Below are 26,530 nucleotides of genomic sequence, written 5' to 3' on the forward strand. Positions count from 1 at the left end.
TGTTACTAGGGATAACTGTAGAAAAATATTCCTTTCGTATGCCTTCACTTTATAGCTATAATTCTGTACTAACTTGTACACAGTGTAAGAGTATTTGTTTCGTGATTTAATTATTATAATAATAATAAAAATATTATAAGGTAAAAGTTTCACAAACTCTTACAAATGTACATGAATGAACTAAAACTGGACACGTATTAATACCGTCTATTTCGCCTGACCGAGTGATCGTCCACAACCTGTTCAGTTTGTTTGTTTACGCTGTCTGAGCTCGGTGTATCATTAAATGTTGTATATTACGTTCATATACACATTTTCATTAATCCATCCGTGATATTTTTTTCAAAATTATATAATAAACACGATACATAACATAAATACATAACAACATATGTGTAGAGAACCTAGGATAACCCAAAAAAGTCAGAGTGACTTACTTCCATTGCCTTCACTCAGAGCATCATTTCTTCTCAAAATGATGTTACATGAGAATGGGAGTGTTCTTCTTTATTTATTCTACCGTATCAATGTAGAAACAACCTGTACACAATGTAACTTGTACACAAACCAGACGTGTACACTGTTTACAAAACTTACCTTCGCCTGGTTTGTTTACATAACTCTGCGCCTGTCCTCTCTCATGCACTCATTCTTTCTCTCTGGTATGGTAGCCTGGCTGACTACCATACATACCACACTTGATTTTTTACAATAAATACTACTCATCTCACCCTATATTTTAAGGTAAGTAATGAGTGAACTGTATATACATTTTATCGCTCTGGGATGCTTAAATATCATAGAATAGTATGTGTGGGTGGGTTGGCCTGGTATGGTAGCCTGGCTGACTACCATACCTGGAGTTTACCTGGAGAGAGTTCCGGGGGTCAACGCCCCCGCGGCCCGGTCTGTGACCAGGCCTCCTGGTGGATCAGAGCCTGATCAACCAGGCTGTTGCTGCTGGCTGCACGCAAACCAACGTACGAGCCACAGCCTGGCTGATCCGGAACTGACTTTAGGTGCTTGTCCAGTGCCAGCTTGAAGACTGCCAGGGGTCTGTTGGTAATCCCCCTTATGTGTGCTGGGAGGCAGTTGAACAGTCTCGGGCCCCTGACACTTATTGTATGGTCTCTTAACGTGCTAGTGACACCCCTGCTTTTCATTGGGGGGATGGTGCATCGTCTGCCAAGTCTTTTGCTTTCGTAGTGAGTGATTTTCGTGTGCAAGTTCGGTACTAGTCCCTCTAGGATTTTCTAGGTGTATATAATCATGTATCTCTCCCTCCTGCATTCCAGGGAATACAAGTTTAGGAACCTCAAGCGCTCCCAATAATTGAGGTGTTTTATCTCCATTATGCGCGCCGTGAAAGTTCTCTGTACATTTTCTAGGTCGGCAATTTCACCTGCCTTGAAAGGTGCTGTTAGTGTGCAGCAATATTCCAGCCTAGATAGAACAAGTGACCTGAAGAGTGTCATCATGGGCTTGGCCTCCCTAGTTTTGAAGGTTCTCATTATCCATCCTGTCATTTTTCTAGCAGATGCGATTGATACAATGTTATGGTCCTTGAAGGTGAGATCCTCCGACATGATCACTCCCAGGTCTTTGACGTTGGTGTTTCGCTCTATTTTGTGGCCAGAATTTGTTTTGTACTCTGATGAAGATTTAATTTCCTCATGTTTACCATATCTGAGTAATTGAAATTTCTCATCGTTGAACTTCATATTGTTTTCTGCAGCCCACTGAAAGATTTGGTTGATGTCCGCCTGGAGCTTTGCAGTGTCTGCAATGGAAGACACTGTCATGCAGATTCGGGTGTCATCTGCAAAGGAAGACACGGTGCTGTGGCTGACATCCTTGTCTATGTCGGATATGAGGATGAGGAACAAGATGGGAGCAAGTACTGTGCCTTGTGGAACAGAGCTTTTCACCGTAGCTGCCTCGGACTTTACTCTGTTGACGACTACTCTCTGTGTTCTGTTAGTGAGGAAATTATAGATCCATCGACCGACTTTTCCTGTTATTCCTTTAGCACGCATTTTGTGCGCTATTACGCCATGGTCACACTTGTCGAAGGCTTTTGCAAAGTCTGTATATATTACATCTGCGTTCTTTTTGTCTTCTAGTGCATTTAGGACCTTGTCGTAGTGATCCAATAGTTGAGACAGACAGGAGCGACCTGTTCTAAACCCATGTTGCCCTGGGTTGTGTAACTGATGGGTTTCTAGATGGGTGGTGATCTTGCTTCTTAGGACCCTTTCAAAGATTTTTATGATATGGGATGTTAGTGCTATTGGTCTGTAGTTCTTTGCTGTTGCTTTACTGCCCCCTTTGTGGAGTGGGGCTATGTCTGTTGTTTTTAGTAACTGTGGGACGACCCCCGTGTCCATGCTCCCTCTCCATAGGATGGAAAAGGCTCATGATAGGGGCTTCTTGCAGTTCTTGATGAACACAGAGTTCCATGAGTCTGGCCCTGGGGCAGAGTGCATGGGCATGTCATTTATCGCCTGTTCGAAGTCATTTGGCGTCAGGATAACATCGGATAGGCTTTTGTTAATCGAATTTTGTGGCTCTCTCATAAAAAATTCATTTTGATCTTCGACTCTCAGTCTGGTTAGCGGCTTGCTAAAAACTGAGTCATATTGGGACTTGAGTAGCTCACTCATTTCCTTGCTGTCATCTGTGTAGGACCCATCTTGTTTAAGTAGGGGCCCAATACTGGACGTTGTTCTCGATTTTGATTTGGCATAGGAGAAGAAATACTTTGGGTTTCTTTCGATTTCATTTATGGCTTTTAGTTCTTCCCGCGATTCCCGACTCCTAAAGGATTCTTTTAGCTTAAGTTCGATGCTTGCTATTTCTCTGACCAGTGTCTCCCTACGCATTTCAGACATATTGACCTCTTTTAGCCGCTCTGTTATTCTTTTTTGTCGCCTGTAAAGGGAGCGCCTGTCTCTTTCTGTTTTACATCTACTCCTCCTTTTTCTTAGAGGAATACATACATACCACATACCACACTTGATATTTTACAATAAATACTACTCATCTCACCCTATATTTTAAGGTAAGTAATGAGTGAACTGTATATACATTTTATCGCTCTGGGATGCTTAAATATCATAGAATAGTATGTGTGGGTGGGGTGGCCTGGTATGGTAGCCTGGCTGACTACCATACATACCACACTTGATTTCTTACAATAAATACTACTTGTCTCACCCTAGATTAAGACTATAAATATTTTAAGGTAAGTAATGAGTGCACTATGTGTGTATTGTACTTTTTTATTGTTTTTTGATGCCTGGTTCTATTGCTAACATAATATATGTTAGTGTAAACTTGTTATCTAGTGTTTGTATGCATTTGTAAGTGGAAAAAAAGGGTGTTCCACTTGACGGCGGTTTCCGCTTTATGGCGGTAGCCTGGAACCTAACCCGCCGTATAAGTGGGGCCCTCCTGTATCAGTGTCATTGTCATGCTGTATATAATATGTTCTTATATATTGTTTGAGGCTACTCTTCTCTCACCTACCTTCCAGTAACATCTGCAACCCCTGATGCTGATGGTACCATTACTGTTACTGGCACTGCCACCTCCACCACTAATGCAGCCAGCACTGCTGATGCTACCACCATTGTTGCTGACAACCACACTAGTGCAGTTAGTGGTGCTTATACCACTACTGCAGATGCAGCAGTGCTGCTGCTGCTGCTAATCCTCCTCTTCTTAAAACACAGTCTTCTCTATGATTACTTGTCTACCTCTGATCTGCTACAGTACCTGTTACCCCTCATTATTTCTTACTGTTGCTGTCTCTCCGCAGCATGCCTCTTCCTCTCCACCATTTTTTAACTTCTGCCATATATAGCACTGTATGACCCTGACAGGTTCCACACTTTCCTATGAATATAATACAGTGGACCCTCGCCTAACGAACGCATCGCATAATGTTAAATTTGCCTAACGATACATTTTAATGCTAATAATTGTTTGCCAATGACAAATACAGTGGAACCTCGGTATACGACCAGCTCCCTACTCGAACAAAGCTCAGCACTCGACCAAACAAATACGACCTGCCAGACTTCACTGTAAACTATTTCATGTTTCTTCAGATTTTTTTTTTTTTTGTATTATTTGTATAAATAAGTCACCATGGGGCCTACGACGATTAATGATAACAGCCAACCAAACAAAAAATTGGTTGGGAAGAACTTGTTCAATACTCAAATGGAGTGGCACTTGAACAGCCATCTGGAATGAATTAAGGTCGTATACCAAGGTTCCAGTGTTGTCTGAGGCAGAGTAAGCAACAGGTTAGAGATTGGAAAATGTCTTGTAGCCCTATTAACAGCTGTATTGTATAACTCAAGGATAATGAGTATTGTTAACAGTTGTATCATGTAACATCAAGGACATGAGTATTCTGCTGGGATCTTGGGACCCCATGTCACCTAGAAAAGTGTTTCCAGGTTATAAAACACTAAAGTCAGCACACCTATCAATTTAAAATGGCTGATACCAGCTAAAATTATGAGAGGATTCTTTAGTAATTATATATCATAGTTGGATTGCATCACACTACAAACTTACCAATTTTTTCTAAAGAAAGGCCAGTATGTTTAACATAAAGATTATTGAGCCGGTCTTTTAATCGGAGAATCTCTTCTGCGTGTATCTGAATGTCAGTGGCTTGGCCCTGTAAAGAAAATAATTTTATTATTTTATCAGAAACACAATGGCCTCACAGCAATTAAAACATTAAAAATGTGAATAAAAAGTTATCTTAAATAACTAAGCCTGGGAAAAATTCAAAACAATGTTCACTACCATCCTTGATAATATTGCACCAGTTAAAGAGGTTAGGATTAAACGAAGAACTGAACCCTGGATGAATACTGAGATATTAGATAATATGAAATTCAGAGACCAGCTGCTAAAAAGATTTAAAGCAAACAGACAGGATATTGCAGCACTAAATGAATTCCAAAGGGTGAGGAACAGAGTACAGTGACTTATAAAAGGAGCAAAGGCAAAGCACTACTGCTCAAAAATTGAAGAGTATAAGCATAACCCCAGAAAGCTCTGGCAACAACTAGAACAGTTGGGGTATAGCCATAAGCCAGTAGATAGGTCTAACATAGTACTCACTATCGATAATGAGGTATGCCACGAAACATCTAAGGTGGCAAATTGCTTTAATTCATACTACACATCTGTTGCATCAACACTAGTAAGTAAACTACCAGCTGCATCAAATACCTTTAACACAGACTCTGATAAGTTTCAAACATACTATACCAATAAAGGGGTAACCTCAAACAGTTGTCAACTAGTAAGTGTATCTCATGACTTTATTCAAAAAGAACTAAGCAGGTTAAACCCAACTAAGAGCACAGGCCCTGATAACATCCCGTCTAAGTTCCTAAAAGATGGTGCTTCTGAACTGTCAATCCCTATTGCTCACATAATAAATCTATCAATCACCACTAATACCGTACCGGAGGGGTTCAAGGAGGCCAGAGTTACTTCTATCTTCAAGAAAAATAGTAGGTCTGATGTAAGCAACTATAGGCCTGTTAGTATACTCAGTATAATATCTAAAATTCTAGAGAGGGCAGTGTATTCTCAAGTAGTTAAGTACCTTAATGACAACAACATTCTCCAAAGCTATCAATCGGGCTTTAGAAGATCCTACTCAACCGACACCTCCCTTATTAATCTGATGGATTACCTGAGAACTGAAATGTCAAAGGGGAACCTCATAGGTATGGTAACCTTAGACCTGCAATATATTATGTAATAAACTTCAAGCTATCGGTATAGGTTCTGTAGACTGGTTTAAGTCCTACCTTAGCAACAGGAGACAAATAGTCAAAATCAACAAAACAGAATCAGAACCCCTGCCGATATCATGTGGAGTTCCCCAAGATAGTATTCTGGGTCCCTTATTATTCTTATGTTATGTCAATGATATGCCTATCAGTGTCAAGTGCAAACTCCTACTGTATGCAGATGACAGTGCTCTGTTAGTGTCAGGTAAAGATACACAAGATATTGCTAATGTTTTAACACAGGAACTGGAGTCCTGCAGCAAATGGTTAATAGACAACAAACTATCATTACACCTCGGGAAAACTGAAGCCATTCTCTTTGGCACGAAACATAAACTGAGAAGGGTAAATAATTTTAATGTTCAATGTAATGGGGAGCCCATCACTTTGGTTTCATCAGTAAAATATTTGGGAATCCCCTTTGACCCATGCATGTCAGGAGAATTGATAGGGAACAGTGTAGTAAAGAAAGCGAATGCCAGACTGAAGTTCCTGTATAGACAAGCACAGTGTCTACCTACTGAGGCTCGCAGGACCCTATGTCTAGCCCTTATACAATACCATATGGATTATGCTTGCTCTTCATGGTACTCTGCTTTGACAAAAAAAACTGAAAGATAGACTGCAAATCACCCAGAACAAAATCGTAAGATTCATCCAGGGGCTGGGACCAAGAGAACATGTAGGCCAGGATGAATTACAGCAGTTGGATATGCTGAATGTTGAAGACAGAGTAAAACAACTGAAGCTAAATCATGTTTATAAAATTGCTCACAAACAATGTCCAGAATATCTTGCTGTCAATTTTGTCAAGGTTGGGAACCAAAGCAATCATAGTACTAGGGGGAGAGAGCACAACTTTGTAGTACCCACAGTCATTGGCCAGGCATCAAACACCTTTTATTGTACAGCAATAAAGGAATGGAACAGACTGCCCGCACATGTCAAAGCCAGTCATAGCATGAACCAGTTCAAGAAGAGTGCCAAAAGGTGTCTGATGAATGTAGCTACAGAAAGGGAGGGGAATGATTTTCTATTTTTTAGCTAACATACGAGTAAATTTTACCATATTCCTAGTAATAACCCTCGTATTGTAGATAGTCTTAATGACCTTGGTGTAGTAGATAGTCTTTTTAGTATGATAATAAGATGTTATCTTCATTGTAGAATAATAAGAAAATATTATAACCTTTATATTATAATAATAAGGTAAAAGGACCCCAATGGAAATAAGTCACTCTGTCTGACTTTTTTGGGTTATCCTAGGTTCTCTACACATATGCTGCTATGTATGATAATTCTATGTAACTGTATTTGTGTATACCTGAATAAACTTACTTACTTATAACAATCATTAAACACAAAACCATAAAACACTAAAATGAAAACTTAAATTTTCATAAAGAATTAAAACTTACAATATATCAATCTCTCAATAACAAAACTTATAATGAACCATTTACACTTGCAAGTTACAGCAGAACAAGCACATATAATAGTACTGTTTATACTCAACATGCAGAGTTATTCTAAAAACAAGCAAACATTCTGTTACACCTTGCCAGTATAATCATATTTGTTTTATCCGCAATTCAGATTTGATGTGGAATTAACTTCTGTTTTAAGACCAAACTCAGCAGTTAAAATATAAGCAGAGCATTTATCTGCTGATTTTTTAAAGCAACTACCTCATATTTTTACTTTTTATAGTGTAATTAATTGCTCAACTTATTTTATATTACAAATCAGATCTTACTCACAAATCAATATTATATCATAGTGACTATCTGTCCACTGAACTTTGTTCACCATTACTTAATTTAGTCCCTTATATATTTTCTCCTTTATTTTAGCTTTATATAACTACCTTAGTTCATATATTCACAATTGTTAAAATAATCAAGGTGCTATTCTCAGGTGCTAAAGTGTAATAAGTTCACTATTTTGCCATTATATTCCCAAGCTCATTTATTTGATTACCACTTTATTGTTCACCACAACTTATATTAGTCTCTTTTATATGTTCTCCTTTATTTTAACTTTAAAGAACTACCTACAATTATATTCCCAAGCTCGTTTATTTGAACATCACTTTATTTGTTCACAACAAATTATTTTAGTCCCTTTTATATTGTCTCCTTTATTTTAGCTTTAAAGAACTACCTTAGCTCATATTTTTACATTTGTTAAAATAATACAGGTGCTATTTTTTAGCTTTAGAATATTTACTTTCTCTTATACTTAATTCTAACTAGATTCACTATAAATCTTATGATAACAAGCATTGATCCTGATACCAACCTCTTATTGAATGACTTAAATGAATCAAACAGTAACTGTAATTACTACACAGAAGAATAATCAAAGGCACTTCTCAGAGTCAACAACATAACTGTCTTTAACTACAATATCAGATCTTTAAGCAAACATTACGATGACCTCATAGCATTACTAAATTCCCTGCATGCCAGTATATCCATCATTACTCTCACCAAAACCTGGCTAAAGCCTGATACTACAGATGTCTATGCCATTCCTGGTTACACAGCCATACACAACTGTAGGCCAGGCCAACAAGGGGGTGGCACAGCTATATACTACTCAGACCAACTAGAATGTATCACTAATACTTGCACAAGGGATGAACATGAGAATATATAATAGCTAAATTCAAATCCAAATACCTACAAAAACCTCTCACAGTGATAAACATCTACAGAGTACCACAGTCAAACATTAGCCAATTTAGTCAAAACCTAGGAAGTATGATAACTGATGCACGCATGAACAAAGATCACTTACTACTCTCAGGAGACTTCAATATAAATCTCCTGCAAGACCAGGACCCACATGTTACTGAATTCACAAACACTATGAGTAACTGTTTGTTGCTACCAACAGTAACAAAACCTACAAGAGTTACAGAGACTAGTCTCTCCCTACTAGACCACATCTGGACCAACACCATATCCCCTTTAAAATCAGGCATAATCACAGATAATACCACAGACCACAAACCCTACCTTCCTCATAACTAATCAAGGCAAATTACCCCAAGACACTACTAAAGTCACTTTCAGACTTCACAATGAGGCAGCCATTAATAACTTCACAACAGCAGTGACAAACATTGACTGGCACACTGAGCTAGAAATCTGTACAGATATTGATGAATGTATTAATAATTTTCTAAAAAAAAGGCCCAATACCTCTATAACATGCACTGCCCTAAAAAAAAAACTAAACAGATGACAGTTAAGAGACTGAACAGTCCCTGGCTAACACCCAGCATCCTCAAATCCATAAATACAAAGCACCTATACGAAAAACAGTACAGAATGGGTCACATAACCAGAGACCAAACAAAACGTTACTCGTCAATCCTAACCAGCCTGATAAGAAGGGCTAAAAAATTGTATTATGAGAACAGATTATCCAACTTAAAAGGTGATATAAAAAAGACCTGAAAAACCCTATCAGAAATTCTAGGAACGAAAAAGATATCACAAAATAGCACAATTGAACTAACAAAACCAGATGAACCCCAACTCCCACCAACTGAAACAGCAAACAGACTCAATGGTTTCTTCTTCACCATAGGAAAAAGCCTTGCCAATAAAATCCCAATCTCAAATACCCCACCCAATGACTGCCTCCCTGGCAACTACCCGAACACAATGTTCCCAGCTCCGACTAACCCAACAGAAGTCTCCCTTATTATCAACACACTAAAAAACAAGACAAGAGATTTAAATACCTTACCACCCTTTATATACAAAAAGGCATCGCAAGTGCTGCACCAATCATTGCAACACTCTTTAACAAATCCATTGAACCCCCAACCTTCCCTACAGTTCTCAAAATAGCGAGGGTCACCCCGATCCATAAAGGAGGAGACCAAACAGACTTGAATAACTATAGGCCAATATCCAACTTACACCCTCTCTCTAAAATCTTCGAAAACTTAATTCATAAGCGAATTTATTCCTACCTCATCTCCCACAACATACTCAACCCCTGTCAGTTTGGGCTCAGGCCTAATAAAAATATGAATGATGCTATTATACACATGCTAGAACAAATATACACTGCACTAGAGAAAAAGTAGTGGGCCACAACATTGTCATTGTAATAGTCACCAGCACGGCTTGCTATAGCTGTGTTAGGGTGATTCTCATCCATAAAGGTTTGCAGATCAACCCACTTTGCACAAATTTCCTTAATTTCTGAAGTAGGCACAATGGATTTCACAACTGGCATAGGCTTCTCAGGGTTAGCCCCCAAACCCTTCAAAATCTTTCTTAATTTCCATACTAATTCTCACCCTTTTTACCACAGGGTTGGCACTAGAAGCTTTCTTGGGGCCCATGGTGACTTATTTGCAGAAACAAGCACCAAAAACACTCTGATAATACAGAATGCACCGAATGTATGCTTAGATGCGAGCACACTGGCTGGCTTGTAAACACTGGCACGCACGGGGCAGTTCAGGCCTCGTGTGGATGCATCCCTGACGAATCGCGTGTGGCGGGTTTTTTAACAAGTGGCGAGCCAAAATTTTTGCGTTAAAATGTATCGAATACCGGATTTAACGTATACTGATGCCATCGAATGCTGGGGGTCCACTGCATAACTTAAAAAAAAATTAGTTCAATTGTTCATATTTGAACAAAATATAATACAGTGGTCCCTCAATAATTGTAAGGCTCGATAGACGTAATTTTCAATAATCGTAACCTTATTTTCGTCAAAACATTGGCTCACGAATCATCGTTTGACTCGAGAATCGTCATTCGTCCAGGATGCATACACATGGCTCCGAGCCACCTCGCCCTCCCTTCCCAGCCAGTGTGCCATTGTTTACCAGTGAGTGACGGTCCCCTCACTTGTTCATACGAAATATTTCATAATACACCTACCATCCGACTCACGACAGAGTTTGGTTCCGAGAAACCGGTCGTAAGTCGAAATGGTCGTAAGTTGAACTTTACTACTGAATATCAACAAAACATTTTAGTTTTATTTTGGTATTTCATGTTTTACTTTACTTTTTATGTTGTTAGTACTGTATTTTATACTGTAAGGTTTAGGATAAAGACTGTGTACAATACAAATAGTTGTTTATTTCCCAGAAATTTGACATAAAAAACACGGTCGTAAGTCGAGTGGTTGTAAGTCGAGCAGGTCGTAAGTCGGATGGTAGGTGTATTCCATTCAGTTTAGTGCTTGCAACTGCTAAATAAGCTACCATGGCTCCAAAGAAAGCTCCTAGTGCCAGGCCTTTGGTACAGAAGGTCAGAAATACGATGGAATTCAAGAAAAACATTATTGAACAACATGAAAGTGGCGTACGTGTGGCCAAACTGGCCATACAACCATAGCTTCCATCATGGCCAAGAAAAAGGAAATCAAGGACGTTGTTGTTGGAAAAGGGGTAAATATGCTGACAAAAATGAGATCACCAATGCTCGTAGATGTTGAGAAGTTATTATTGGTGTGGATAAACAAGAAACAATTAGCAGGAGACAGTCTTATGCAGTCGATTATTTGTGAAAAAGCTAGGCAGTTGCATGACGATCTCGTAATGAAATTGCCTGCAACGAGTACTGATATTGGTGAATTTAAGGCCAGCAAAGGCTGGTTTGAAAGATTTAAGAACCGTAATGGCATTCACAGTGTGACAAGGCATAGTGAAGCTGCCAGTTCAGACAAAATTGCAGCTACAAAATTCATAAGTGAATTCAAGGAGTACATAGAGGCTGAAGGACTGAAACCTGAACAAGTGTTCAATTGTGACGAAACAGGCCTCTTTTGGAGGAAAATGCCAAAGAGGGCCTACATTACTCAGGAGGAAAAGGGACTGCCAGGACACAAGTCTATGAAAGACAGGCTGATGCTCATGTTCTGTGCTAATGCTAGTGGGGATTGCAAAGTGAAGCCATTACTAGTGTACCATTCTGAAAATCCCAGTGTGTTCAGAAAAAACAATGTTATGAAGAGTAAATTGTGTAAGAGTAAATTGTGTGTGTTTTGGAGATCTAATAATAAGGCATGGGTCATGAAGGAAATTTTCGTCGAGTGGTTCAATGAATTGTTTGGCCTTAGTGTTAAGAATTACCCCCTGGAAAAGAAATTGGATCTCAAGTGCCTCCTGCTAATGGACAATGCACCTGCTCATCCTCCAAACTTGGATGACCTAATTCTGGAGGAGTTTGGGTTCGTCACAGTAAAGTTCTTGCCCATTAATACCACTCCTCTCCTACAGCCCATGGACCAGCAGGTCATTTCAAACTTTAAAAAACTCTACACCAAAGCAATGTTTCAAAGGTGCTTTAATGTGACCTCAGACACTCACTTGACCCTAAAAGAGTTTTGGAAAGATCATTTCAGCATCCTCCATTGCATAAGCCTTATAGGTAAGGCTAGGGAGGGAGTGACTACCAGGACTTTGAACTCTTCTTGGAGAAAATTGTGGCCAGATTGTGTCCACAAGAGGGATTTTGAAGGGTTTGGGGCTGACCCTGATGAGCCTATGACAGTTGTGAAATCTATTATGGCAGTGGGGAGTTCCATGGGGTTGCATATGAGTTTGGAGGATGTGGTGGAGAACCACAAAGAAGAGCTAACTACTGAGGAGTTGTAAGAGCTTCAGCAGGAGCAGCAACAGACTGCAGCTCAGAATCTTGCTGCAGAGGAGGAGGAGGAAGAGAGATGAAAGAAGTTGCCTTCTGCAGAAATTAAGGAGATTTTTGAAATGTGGGGTAAGATGGAAAGATTTATGGAGAAACATCACCCTGACAGGGCTGTTGCAAGCCATGTCGGCAACATGTACAGTGACAAAGTCTTGGCCCATTTTAGGGAAGTTTTACAGAGACTCCAGAAACAGAGCTCTCTGGACAAGTATTTAGTGCCACAGGTGTACAGTGACTCTCAAGCTGGTTCTAGTGGCATTAAGAAACAGAGAAGAGAAGTAACCCTAGAAAAGCACTTGGTACCTGAGGTGTTGATGGAAGGGGATTCCCCTTCCAAACAGTAACTAATCCAATCTCTCTCCTCCTCCAGTCTTCCACAGACTAAGAAGAATCGCCAATACAGGTAAGTGTTATGCTGTTAATGTTTCATTCATCATTTCCCATTGTATTGTTTATGTACTACATCTATATTTCATGTAAAAAAAATTTTTGTTTTAATACTTCTGGGTGTCACGAACGGATTAATTGTATTTACATTATTTCTTATGGGGAAAATAGATTCGAAAATCATCAATTTCGATAATAGTCACACTTCCAGGAATGGATTAATTATGAAAAACGAGGGACCACTGTATGTATATGATGCTGACAATAACATTTTAGTAGGTAGTAGGTTGGTAGACAGCAACCGCCCAGGGAGGTATTACCGTCCTGCCAAGTGAGTGTAAAACGGAAACATGTATAATTGTTTTACATGATGGTAGGATTGCTGGTGTCTTTTTTCTGTCTCATAAACATACAAGATTTCAGGTATGTCTTGTTACTTCTACTTACACTTAGGTCACACTACACATACATGTACAAGCATATATATACACACCCCTCTGGGTTTTCTGCTATTTTCTTTCTAGTTCTTGTTCTTGTTTATTTCATCTTATCTCCATGGAGAAGTGGAACAGAATTATTCCTTCGTAAGCCATGCGTGTTGTAAGAGGCGACTAAAATTCCGGGAGCAAGGGGCTAGTAACCCCTTCTCTTGTATAAATTACTAAATTTAAAAAGAGAAACTTTCGTTTTTCTTTTTAGGCCACCCTGCCTTGGTGGGATATGGTCAGTTTGTTGCCAAAAAAAAAAAAAAAAACATTTTAAAGATACGTATATATTAACATGTTACTTCCAAAAAAAATTATTTATTGGGGGGACTTGGAGACACTAAGGTTATTTTAGGGGACTTCAGCCCCCAAGCCCCCCCCTGGTGCCACCACTGGTAAGTGTGGATGTGAAAGAAAAGAGACTAACGTGAGCTCCACCATGAGGCTGGTGAATCATGATGCGTGCATGTGGTAATGAGTGTCTCATTCCTGGAGTACCAGCAGCTAGCAGAAGAGATGCCATGGAACACGCCTGACCCACACACCACGTAGCAATAGGTGGCTGTACGTACTGCATGGTGTCGTAGATTCCCAAACCAGCCGTTACAACACCTCCTGGACTATAAGAACGAAATAGCAACATCTAAATTTTAGCTTATACATACTGCAATAAATAAATCAATGCTTATCCAGCAATATGATACTTGCCTTGCAACATTATTTACTGGTCTTGTTTGATCCAGAACCTTAACAAATACTGCAAACAAAGGACTGTGCAAAACAAAAGCATCATGCACCTTCATTTTCCACACCACAAACTTTTGTAATATTATTAATGTTATTACATATATTTACATAGTTAAGACCTCTAATAGAGTATAAAACAAATTGTCATACAAACATAACTGCCATGGTGTCAAGACAAGGCTACAAGACTCATCACATTTTATCACTGATTTCAAAATAAATATATTTTCTTCAAAACTGCACCTTTTTTTTCTCCATTTATTTAGTGTTATAAGATGATACTAAGAGGGTAAAGTAAGGGGAGTGGATAATACATAATTACAAGGTCACTACAATAATGACTAATAAGATCAAATTATTGATAATGATCTTACAGAACATTTAATTATTGATAATGATCCTACACAACATGTAATTATTGATAATGATCTTACAGAACAAGTAATTCTTGATAATGATCTTACAGAACATGTAATTATTGATAATGATCTTACAGAACATGTAATTATTGATAATGATCTTACAGAACATGCAATTATTGATCATCATCTTACAGAACATGTAATTATTGATCATGATCTTACAGAACATGTAATTATTGATCATGATCTTACAGAACATGCAATTATTGATCATGATCTTACAGAACATGTAATTATTGATCATGATCTTACAGAACATGTAATTATTGATCATGATCTTACAGAACATGTAATTATTGATAATTATCTTACAGAACATGTAATTATTGATCATGATCTTACAGAACATGTAATTCCTGACAGAACACACTTAAATATCCCAAACATTTAGCCATTTCCTTTCATAAGGAGTAGACCATGTAGACTCTACCAGCAACATAATAGACCATGTAGACTCTACCAGCAACATAGTAGACCATGTAGACTCTACCAGCAACATAGTAGACCATGTACATGAAGACTCTACCAGCAACATAGTAGACCATGTAGACTCTACCAGCAACATAGTAGACCATGTACATGAAGACTCTACCAGCAACATAGTAGACCATGTAGACTCTACCAGAAACATAGTAGACCATGTAGACTCTACCAGCAACATAGTAGACCAGGTACATGAAGACTCTACCAGCAACATAGTAGACCATGTAGACTCTACCAGCAACATAGTAGACCATGTAGACTCTACCAGCAACATAGTAGACCATGTAGACTCTACCAGCAACATAGTAGACCATGTACATGAAGACTCTACCAGCAACATAGTACACCATGTAGACTCTACCAGCAACATAGTAGACCATGTACATGAAGACTACCAGCAACATAGTAGACCATGTAGACTCTACCAGCAACATAGTAGACCAGGTACATGAAGACTCTACCAGCAACATAGTAGACCAGGTACATGAAGACTCTACCAGCAACATAGTAGACCAGGTACATGAAGACTCTACCAGCAACATAGTAGACCATGTACATGAACACTCTACCAGCAACATAGTAGACCAGGTACATGAAGACTCTACCAGCAACATAGTATACCAGGTACATGAAGACTCTACCAGCAACATAGTAGACCAGGTACATGAAGACTCTACCAGCAACATAGTAGACCAGGTACATGAAGACTCTACCAGCAACATAGTAGACCAGGTACATGAAGACTCTACCAGCAACATAGTAGACCAGGTACATGAAGACTCTACCAGCAATATAGTAGACCATGTAGACTCTACCAGCAACATAGTAGACCATGAAGACTCTACCAGCAACATAGTAGACCAGGTACATGAAGAATCTACCAGCAACATAGTAGACCAGGTACATGAAGACTCTACCAGCAACATAGTAGACCAGGTACATGAAGACTACCAGCAACATAGTAGACCAGGTACATGAAGACTCTACCAGCAACATAGTAGACCAGGTACATGAAGACTCTACCAGCAACATAGTATACCATGTACATGAAGACTCTACCAGCAACATAGTAGACCATGTAGACTCTACCAGCAACATAGTAGACCATGTAGACTCTACCAGCAACATAATAGACCATGAAGACTCTACCAGCAACATGGTAGACCATGAAGACTCTACCAGCAACATAGACCATGTAGACTCTACCAGCAACATAGTAGACCATGAAGACTCTACCAGCAACATAGTAGACCATGAAGACTCTACCAGCAACATAGTAGACCATGAAGACTCTACCAGCAACATAGTAGACAATGAAGACTCTACCAGCAACATAGTAGACCATGTAGACTACAAGCAACATAGTAGACCATGTAGACTCTACCAGCAACATAGTAGACCATGTAGACTCTACCAGCAACATAGTAGACCATGTAGACTCTACCAGCAACATAGCAGACCATGAAGACTCTACCAGCAACATAGTAGACCATGTAGACTCTACCAGCAACATAGTAGACCATGTAGACTCTACAAGCAACATAGGAGACCATGTAGACTCTACCAGCAACATAGTAGACCATGAAGACTCTACCAGCAACATAGTAGGCCATGAAGACTCTACCAGCAACATAGTAGACCATGTAGACTCTACAAGCAACATAGTAGACCATGTATACTCTACCAGCAACATAGTAGACCATGTAGACTCTACCAGCAACATAGTAGACCATGTAGACTCTACCAGCAACATAGTAGACCATGAAGACTCTACCAGCAACATAGTAGACCATGTAGACTCTACCAGCAACATAGTAGACCATGAAGACTCTACCAGCAACATAGTAGACCATGTAGACTCTACCAGCAACATAGTAGACCAGGTACATGAAGACTCTACCAGCAACATAGAAGACCAGCAACATAGTAGACCATGTAGACTCTACCAGCAACATAGTAGACCATGGTACATGAAGACTCTAGCCATAGTAGCAACAGCAACATAGTAGACCATGAAGACTCTACCAGCAACATAGTAGACCAGGTACATGAAGACTCTACCAGCAACATAGTAGACCAGGTACATGAAGACTCTACCAGCAACATAGAAGACCATGTAGACTCTACCAGCAACATAGTAGACCAGGTACATGAAGACTCTACCAGCAACATAGAAGACCATGTAGACTCTACCAGCAACATAGTAGACCAGGTACATGAAGACTCTACCAGCAACATAGAAGACCATGTAGACTCTACCAGCAACATAGTAGACCATGTAGACTCTACCAGCAACATAGTAGACCATGAAGACTCTACCAGCAACATAGTAGACCAGGTACATGAAGACTCTACCAGCAACATAGTAGACCAGGTACATGAAGACTCTACCAGCAACATAGTAGACCATGTAGACTCTACCAGCAACATAGTAGACCAGGTACATGAAGACTCTGCCAGCAACATAGAAGACCATGTAGACTCTACCAGCAACATAGCAGACCATGTAGATTCTACCAGCAACATAGTAGACCATGTAGACTCTACCAGCAACATAGTAGACCAGGTACATGAAGACTCTACCAGCAACATAGTAGACCAGGTACATGAAGACTCTACCAGCAACATAGTAGACCATGTAGACTCTACCAGCAACATAGTAGACCAGGTACATGAAGACTCTACCAGCAACATAGTAGACCATGTAGACTCTACCAGCAACATAGTAGACCAGGTACATGAAGACTCTACCAGCAACATAGAAGACCATGTAGACTCTACCAGCAACATAGTAGACCATGAAGACTCTACCAGCAACATAGTAGACCATGTAGACTCTACCAGCAACATAGTAGACCAGACTCTACCAGCAACATAGTAGACCATGTACATGAAGACTCTACCAGCAACATAGTAGACCATGTAGACTCTACCAGCAACATAGTAGACCATGTACATGAAGACTCTACCAGCAACATAGTAGACCATGTAGACTCTACCAGCAACATAGTAGACCAGGTACATGAAGACTCTACCAGCAACATAGTAGACCATGAAGACTCTACCAGCAACATAGTAGACCAGGTACATGAAGACTCTACCAGCAACATAGTAGACCAGGTACATGAAGACTCTACCAGCAACATAGTAGACCATGTACATGAAGACTCTACCAGCAACATAGTAGACCATGTAGACTCTACCAGCAACATAGTAGACCATAGTAGACCATGAAGACTCTACCAGCAACATAGTAGACCATGTAGACTCTACCAGCAACATAGTAGACCAGGTACATGAAGACTCTACCAGCAACATAGTAGACCATGTAGACTCTACCAGCAACATAGTAGACCAGGTACATGAAGACTCTACCAGCAACATAGAAGACCATGTAGACTCTACCAGCAACATAGTAGACCAGGTACATGAAGACTCTACCAGCAACATAGTAGACCATGTAGACTCTACCAGCAACATAGTAGACCAGGTACATGAAGACTCTACCAGCAACATAGAAGACCATGTAGACTCTACCAGCAACATAGTAGACCATGTAGACTCTACCAGCAACATAGTAGACCATGAAGACTCTACCAGCAACATAGTAGACCAGGTACATGAAGACTCTACCAGCAACATAGTAGACCATGTAGACTCTACCAGCAACATAGTAGACCATGTACATGAAGACTCTGCCAGCAACATAGACCATGTAGACTCTACCAGCAACATAGTAGACCATGTACATGAAGACTCTGCCAGCAACATAGAAGACCATGTAGACTCTACCAGCAACATAGTAGACCATGAAGACTCTACCAGCAACATAGTAGACCATGAAGACTCTACCAGCAACATAGTAGACCAGGTACATGAAGACTCTACCAGCAACATAGACCAGGTACATGAAGACTCTACCAGCAACATAGTAGACCATGTACATGAAGACTCTACCAGCAACATAGTAGACCATGTAGACTCTACCAGCAACATAGTAGACCATGAAGACTCTACCAGCAACATAGTAGACCATGTAGACTCTACCAGCAACATAGTAGACCAGGTACATGAAGACTCTACCAGCAACATAGAAGACCATGTAGACTCTACCAGCAACATAGTAGACCGGGTACATGAAGACTCTACCAGCAACATAGTAGACCATGTAGACTCTACCAGCAACATAGTAGACCATGAAGACTCTACCAGCAACATAGAAGACCATGTAGACTCTACCAGCAACATAGTAGACCAGGTACATGAAGACTCTACCAGCAACATAGAAGACCATGTAGACTCTACCAGCAACATAGTAGACCAGGTACATGAAGACTCTACCAGCAACATAGTAGACCATGTAGACTCTACCAGCAACATAGTAGACCAGGTACATGAAGACTCTACCAGCAACATAGTAGACCATGTAGACTCTACCAGCAACATAGTAGACCATGTACATGAAGACTCTGCCAGCAACATAGACCATGTAGACTCTACCAGCAACATAGTAGACCATGTACATGAAGACTCTAACAGCAACATAGAAGACCATGTAGACTCTACCAGCAACATAGTAGACCATGAAGAATCTACCAGCAACATAGTAGACCATGTACATGAAGACTCTACCAGCAACATAGTAGACCATGTACATGAAGACTCTACCAGCAACATAGTAGACCATGTACATGAAGACTCTACCAGCAACATAGAAGACCATGTAGACTCTACCAGCAATATAGTAGACCAGGTACATGAAGACTCTACCAGCAACATAGTAGACCAGGTACATGAAGACTCTACCAGCAACATAGTAGACCATGTAGACTCTACCAGCAACATAGTAGACCAGGTACATGAAGACTCTACCAGCAACATAGTAGACCAGGTACATGAAGACTCTACCAACAACATAGTAGACCATGTAGACTCTACCAGCAACATAGAAGACCATGTAGACTCTACCAGCAACATAGTAGACCAGGTACATGAAGACTCTGCCAGCAACATAGTAGACCAGGTACATGAAGACTCTACCAGCAACATAGTAGACCATGTAGACTCTACCAGCAACATAGTAGACCAGGTACATGAAGACTCTACCAGCAACATAGTAGACCATGTAGACTCTACCAGCAACATAGTAGACCAGGTACATGAAGACTCTACCAGCAACATAGTAGACCATGTAGACTCTACCAGCAACATAGTAGACCAGGTACATGAAGACTCTGCCAGCAACATAGTAGACTCTACCAGCAACATAGTAGACCATTAAGACTCTACCAGCAACATAGTAGACCAGGTACATGAAGACTCTACCAGCAACATAGTAGACCATGTAGACTCTACCAGCAACATAGTAGACCAGGTACATGAAGACTCTACCAGCAACATAGTAGACCAGGTACATGAAGACTCTACCAGCAACATAGTAGACCATGTAGACTCTACCAGCAACATAGTAGACCATGTAGACTCTACCAGCAACATAGTAGACCAGGTACATGAAGACTCTACCAGCAACATAGCAGACCATGTAGATTCTACCAGCAACATAGTAGACCATGTAGACTCTACCAGCAACATAGTAGACCAGGTACATGAAGACTCTACCAGCAACATAGAAGACCATGTAGACTCTACCAGCAACATAGTAGACCATGTAGACTCTACCAGCAACATAGTAGACCATGAAGACTCTACCAGCAACATAGTAGACCATGTAGACTCTACCAGCACCATAGTAGACCATGTAGACTCTACCAGCAACATAGTAGACCAGGTACATGAAGACTCTACCAGCAACATAGTAAACCATGTACATGAAGACTCTACCAGCAACATAGTAGACCAGGTACATGAAGACTCTACCAGCAACATAGTAGACCAGGTACATGAAGACTCTACCAGCAACATAGTAGACCAGGTACATGAAGACTCTACCAGCAACATAGTAGACCATGAAGACTCTACCAGCAACATAGTAGACCAGGTACATGAAGACTCTACCAGCAACATAGTAGACCAGGTACATGAAGACTCTACCAGCAACATAGTAGACCATGAAGACTCTACCAGCAACATAGTAGACCATGTAGACTCTACCAGCAACATAGTAGACCAGGTACATGAAGACTCTACCAGCAACATAGAAGACCATGTAGACTCTACCAGCAACATAGTAGACCAGGTACATGAAGACTCTACCAGCAACATAGAAGACCATGTAGACTCTACCAGCAACATAGTAGACCATGTAGACTCTACCAGCAACATAGTAGACCAGGTACATGAAGACTCTACCAGCAACATAGAAGACCATGTAGACTCTACCAGCAACATAGTAGACCAGGTACATGAAGACTCTACCAGCACCATAGAAGACCATGTAGACTCTACCAGCAACATAGTAGACCAGGTACATGAAAACTCTACCAGCAACATAGTAGACCATGAAGACTCTACCAGCAACATAGTAGACCATGTAGACTCTACCAGCACCATAGTAGACCATGTAGACTCTACCAGCAACATAGTAGACCATGTAGACTCTACCAGCAACATAGTAGACCATGAAGACTCTACCAGCAACATAGTAGACCATGTAGACTCTACCAGCAACATAGTAGACCAGGTACATGAAGACTCTACCAGCAACATAGTAGACCATGAAGACTCTACCAGCAACATAGTAGACCAGGTACATGAAGACTCTACCAGCAACATAGTAGACCATGAAGACTCTACCAGCAACATAGTAGACCAGGTACATGAAGACTCTACCAGCAACATAGTAGACCAGGTACATGAAGACTCTACCAGCAACATAGTAGACCATGTAGACTCTACCAGCAACATAGTAGACCATGTACATGAAGACTCTACCAGCAACATATAGACCATGAAGACTCTACCAGCAACATAGTAGACCAGGTACATGAAGACTCTACCAGCAACATAGTAGACAGGTACATGAAGACTCTACCAGCAACATAGTAGACCAGGTGAAGACTCTGCCAGCAACATAGTAGACCAGGTACATGAAGACTCTACCAGCAACATAGTAGACCATGTAGACTCTACCAGCAACATAGTAGACCAGGTACATGAAGACTCTACCAGCAACATAGTAGACCATGTATATGAAGACTCTACCAGCAACATAGTAGACCATGTAGACTCTACCAGCAACATAGTAGACCATGTACATGAAGACTCTACCAGCAACATAGTAGACCATGTAGACTCTACCAGCAACATAGTAGACCATGTAGACTCTACCAGCAACATAGTAGACCATGTAGACTCTACCAGCAACATAGTAGACCATGTAGACTCTACCAGCAACATAGTAGACCAGGTACATGAAGACTCTACCAGCAACATAGTAGACCATGTAGACTCTACCAGCAACATAGTAGACCAGGTACATGAAGACTCTACCAGCAACATAGTAGACCATGTAGACTCTACCAGCAACATAGTAGACCAGGTACATGAAGACTCTACCAGCAACATAGTAGACCAGGTACATGAAGACTCTACCAGCAACATAGTAGACCATGTAGACTCTACCAGCAACATAGTAGACCATGTAGACTCTACCAGCAACATAGTAGACCAGGTACATGAAGACTCTACCAGCAACATAGTAGACCATGTAGACTCTACCAGCAACATAGTAGACCATGAAGACTCTACCAGCAACATAGTAGACCATGTAGACTCTACCAGCAACATAGTAGACCATGTAGACTCTACCAGCAACATAGTAGACCATGTAGACTCTACCAGCAACATAGTAGACCATGTAGACTCTACCAGCAACATAGTAGACCATGAAGACTCTACCAGCAACATAGTAGACCATGTACATGAAGACTCTACCAGCAACATAGTAGACCAGGTACATGAAGACTCTACCAGCAACATAGTAGACCATGTAGACTCTACCAGCAACATAGTAGACCATGTAGACTCTACCAGCAACATAGTAGACCAGGTACATGAAGACTCTACCAGCAACATAGTAGACCAGGTACATGAAGACTCTACCAGCAACATAGTAGACCATGTAGACTCTACCAGCAACATAGTAGACCAGGTACATGAAGACTCTGCCAGCAACATAGTAGTAGACTCTACCAGGTACATGAAGACTCTACCAGCAACATAGTAGACCATGAAGACTCTACCAGCAACATAGTAGACCATGAAGACTCTACCAGCAACATAGTAGACCAGGTACATGAAGACTCTACCAGCAACATAGTAGACCAGGTACATGAAGACTCTACCAGCAACATAGAAGACCATGTAGACTCTACCAGCAACATAGTAGACCATGTACATGAAGACTCTGCCAGCAACATAGAAGACCATGTAGACTCTACCAGCAACATAGTAGACCAGGTACATGAAGACTCTACCAGCAACATAGTAGACCATGTAGACTCTACCAGCAACATAGTAGACCATGAAGACTCTACCAGCAACATAGTAGACCATGTAGACTCTACCAGCAACATAGTAGACCAGGTACATGAAGACTCTACCAGCAACATAGTAGACCATGTAGACTCTACCAGCAACATAGTAGACCATGTAGACTCTACCAGCAACATAGTAGACCATGTAGACTCTACCAGCAACATAGTAGACCAGGTACATGAAGACTCTACCAGCAACATAGTAGACCATGTAGACTCTACCAGCAACATAGTAGACCAGGTACATGAAGACTCTACCAGCAACATAGAAGACCATGTAGACTCTACCAGCAACATAGTAGACCAGGTACATGAAGACTCTACCAGCAACATAGTAGACCAGGTACATGAAGACTCTACCAGCAACATAGTAGACCATGAAGACTCTACCAGCAACATAGTAGACCATAGACCAGGTACATGAAGACTCTACCAGCAACATAGTAGACCAGGTACATGAAGACTCTACCAGCAACATAGTAGACCATGAAGACTCTACCAGCAACATAGTAGACCATGTACATGAAGACTCTACCAGCAACATAGTAGACCATGAAGACTCTACCAGCAACATAGACTCTACCAGCAACATAGTAGACCAGGTACATGAAGACTCTACCAGCAACATAGTAGACCATGTAGACTCTACCAGCAACATAGTAGACTCTACCAGCAACATAGTAGACCATGTATACTCTACCAGCAACATAGTAGACCATGTAGACTCTACCAGCAACATAGTAGACCATGAAGACTCTACCAGCAACATAGTAGACCATGTAGACTCTACCAGCAACATAGTAGACCAGGTACATGAAGACTCTACCAGCAACATAGAAGACCATGTAGACTCTACCAGCAACATAGTAGACCATGAAGACTCTACCAGCAACAGACCATGTAGACTCTACCAGCAACATAGTAGACCAGGACTCTACATGAAGACTCTACCAGCAACATAGTAGACTCTACCACAACAGTAGACCAGGTACATGAAGACTCTACCAGCAACATAGTAGACCATGAAGACTCTACCAGCAACATAGACCAGTACATGAAGAATCTACCAGCAACATAGTAGACCAAGTAGACTCTACCAGCAACATAGTACACCAGGTACATGAAGAATCTACCAGCAACATAGTAGACCATGTACATGAAGACTCTACCAGCAACATAGTAGACCATGTAGACTCTACCAGCAACATAGTACACCAGGTACATGAAGAATCTACCAGCAACATAGTAGACCAAGTAGACTCTACCAGCAACATAGTACACCAGGTACATGAAGACTCTACCAGCAACATAGTAGACCATGTACATGAAGACTCTACCAGCAACATAGTAGACCATGAAGACTCTACCAGCAACATAGTAGACCATGAAGACTCTACCAGCAACATAGTAGACCATGTACATGTAGACTCTACCAGCAACATAGTAGACCAGGTACATGAAGACTCTACCAGCAACATAGTAGACTCTACCAGCAACATGTACATGAAGACTCTACCAGCAACATAGTAGACCATGTAGACTCTACCAGCAACATAGTAGACCATGAAGACTCTACCAGCAACATAGTAGACCATGTAGACCAGGTACATGAAGACTCTACCAGCAACATAGTAGACCATGTAGACTCTACCAGCAACATAGTAGACCATGTAGACTCTACCAGCAACATAGTAGACCATGAAGACTCTACCAGCAACATAGTAGACCATGTAGACTCTACCAGCAACATAGTAGACCAGGTACATGAAGACTCTACCAGCAACATAGTAGACCATGTAGACTCTACCAGCAACATAGTAGACCATGTAGACTCTACCAGCAACATAGTAGACCAGGTACATGAAGACTCTACCAGCAACATAGTAGACCAGGTACATGAAGACTCTACCAGCAACATAGTAGACCATGAAGACTCTACCAGCAACATAGTAGACCATGTAGACTCTACCAGCAACATAGTAGACCAGGTACATGAAGACTCTACCAGCAACATAGTAGACCATGTAGACTCTACCAGCAACATAGTAGACCAGGTACATGAAGACTCTACCAGCAACATAGTAGACCATGTAGACTCTACCAGCAACATAGTAGACCAGGTACATGAAGACTCTACCAGCAACATAGTAGACCATGTAGACTCTACCAGCAACATAGTAGACCAGGTACATGAAGACTCTACCAGCAACATAGTAGACCATGTAGACTCTACCAGCAACATAGTAGACCAGGTACATGAAGACTCTACCAGCAACATAGTAGACCATGTAGACTCTACCAGCAACATAGTAGACCAGGTACATGAAGACTCTACCAGCAACATAGAAGACCATGTAGACTCTACCAGCAACATAGTAGACCAGGTACATGAAGACTCTACCAGCAACATAGAAGACCATGTAGACTCTACCAGCAACATAGTAGACCATGAAGACTCTACCAGCAACATAGTAGACTCTACCAGCAACATAGACCAGGTACATGAAGACTCTACCAGCAACATAGTAGACCATGTACATGAAGACTCTACCAGCAACATAGTAGACCATGTAGACTCTACCAGCAACATAGTAGACCAGGTACATGAAGACTCTACCAGCAACATAGTAGACCATGTAGACTCTACCAGCAACATAGTAGACCATGTAGACTCTACCAGCAACATAGTAGACCATGTAGACTCTACCAGCAACATAGTAGACCATGTAGACTCTACCAGCAACATAGTAGACCAGGTACATGAAGACTCTACCAGCAACATAGTAGACCATGAAGACTCTACCAGCAACATAGTAGACCATGTACATGAAGACTACCAGCAACATAGTAGACCATGAAGACTCTACCAGCAACATAGTAGACCATGAAGACTCTACCAGCAACATAGTAGACCATGAAGACTCTACCAGCAACATAGTAGACCATGTAGACTCTACCAGCAACATAGTAGACCATGTAGACTCTACC

The 26,530-nt window shown here is 40.8% G+C and overlaps 1 protein-coding gene across 1 annotated transcript in view; it reads right to left on the reverse strand.

Annotated features, from left to right (window-relative positions):
* LOC138851208 (ATP-dependent Clp protease proteolytic subunit-like) overlaps window positions 1–26,530 on the reverse strand; it is a 193,088-nt gene that overhangs the window by 59,413 nt on the left and 107,145 nt on the right. Inside the window, exons 3-4 of the mRNA XM_070080055.1 lie at window positions 13,823–14,015; window positions 4,591–4,696 (exon numbers count right to left, since the gene is read on the reverse strand). Of these exons, the coding sequence (XP_069936156.1) occupies window positions 4,591–4,696; window positions 13,823–14,015 (299 nt within the window). The remainder of the gene's footprint in view (window positions 1–4,590; window positions 4,697–13,822; window positions 14,016–26,530) is intronic.

Source organism: Cherax quadricarinatus, unplaced genomic scaffold, assembly GCF_038502225.1.
Source record: "Cherax quadricarinatus isolate ZL_2023a unplaced genomic scaffold, ASM3850222v1 Contig112, whole genome shotgun sequence".
Taxonomy (NCBI): Eukaryota; Metazoa; Arthropoda; class Malacostraca; order Decapoda; family Parastacidae; genus Cherax; species Cherax quadricarinatus.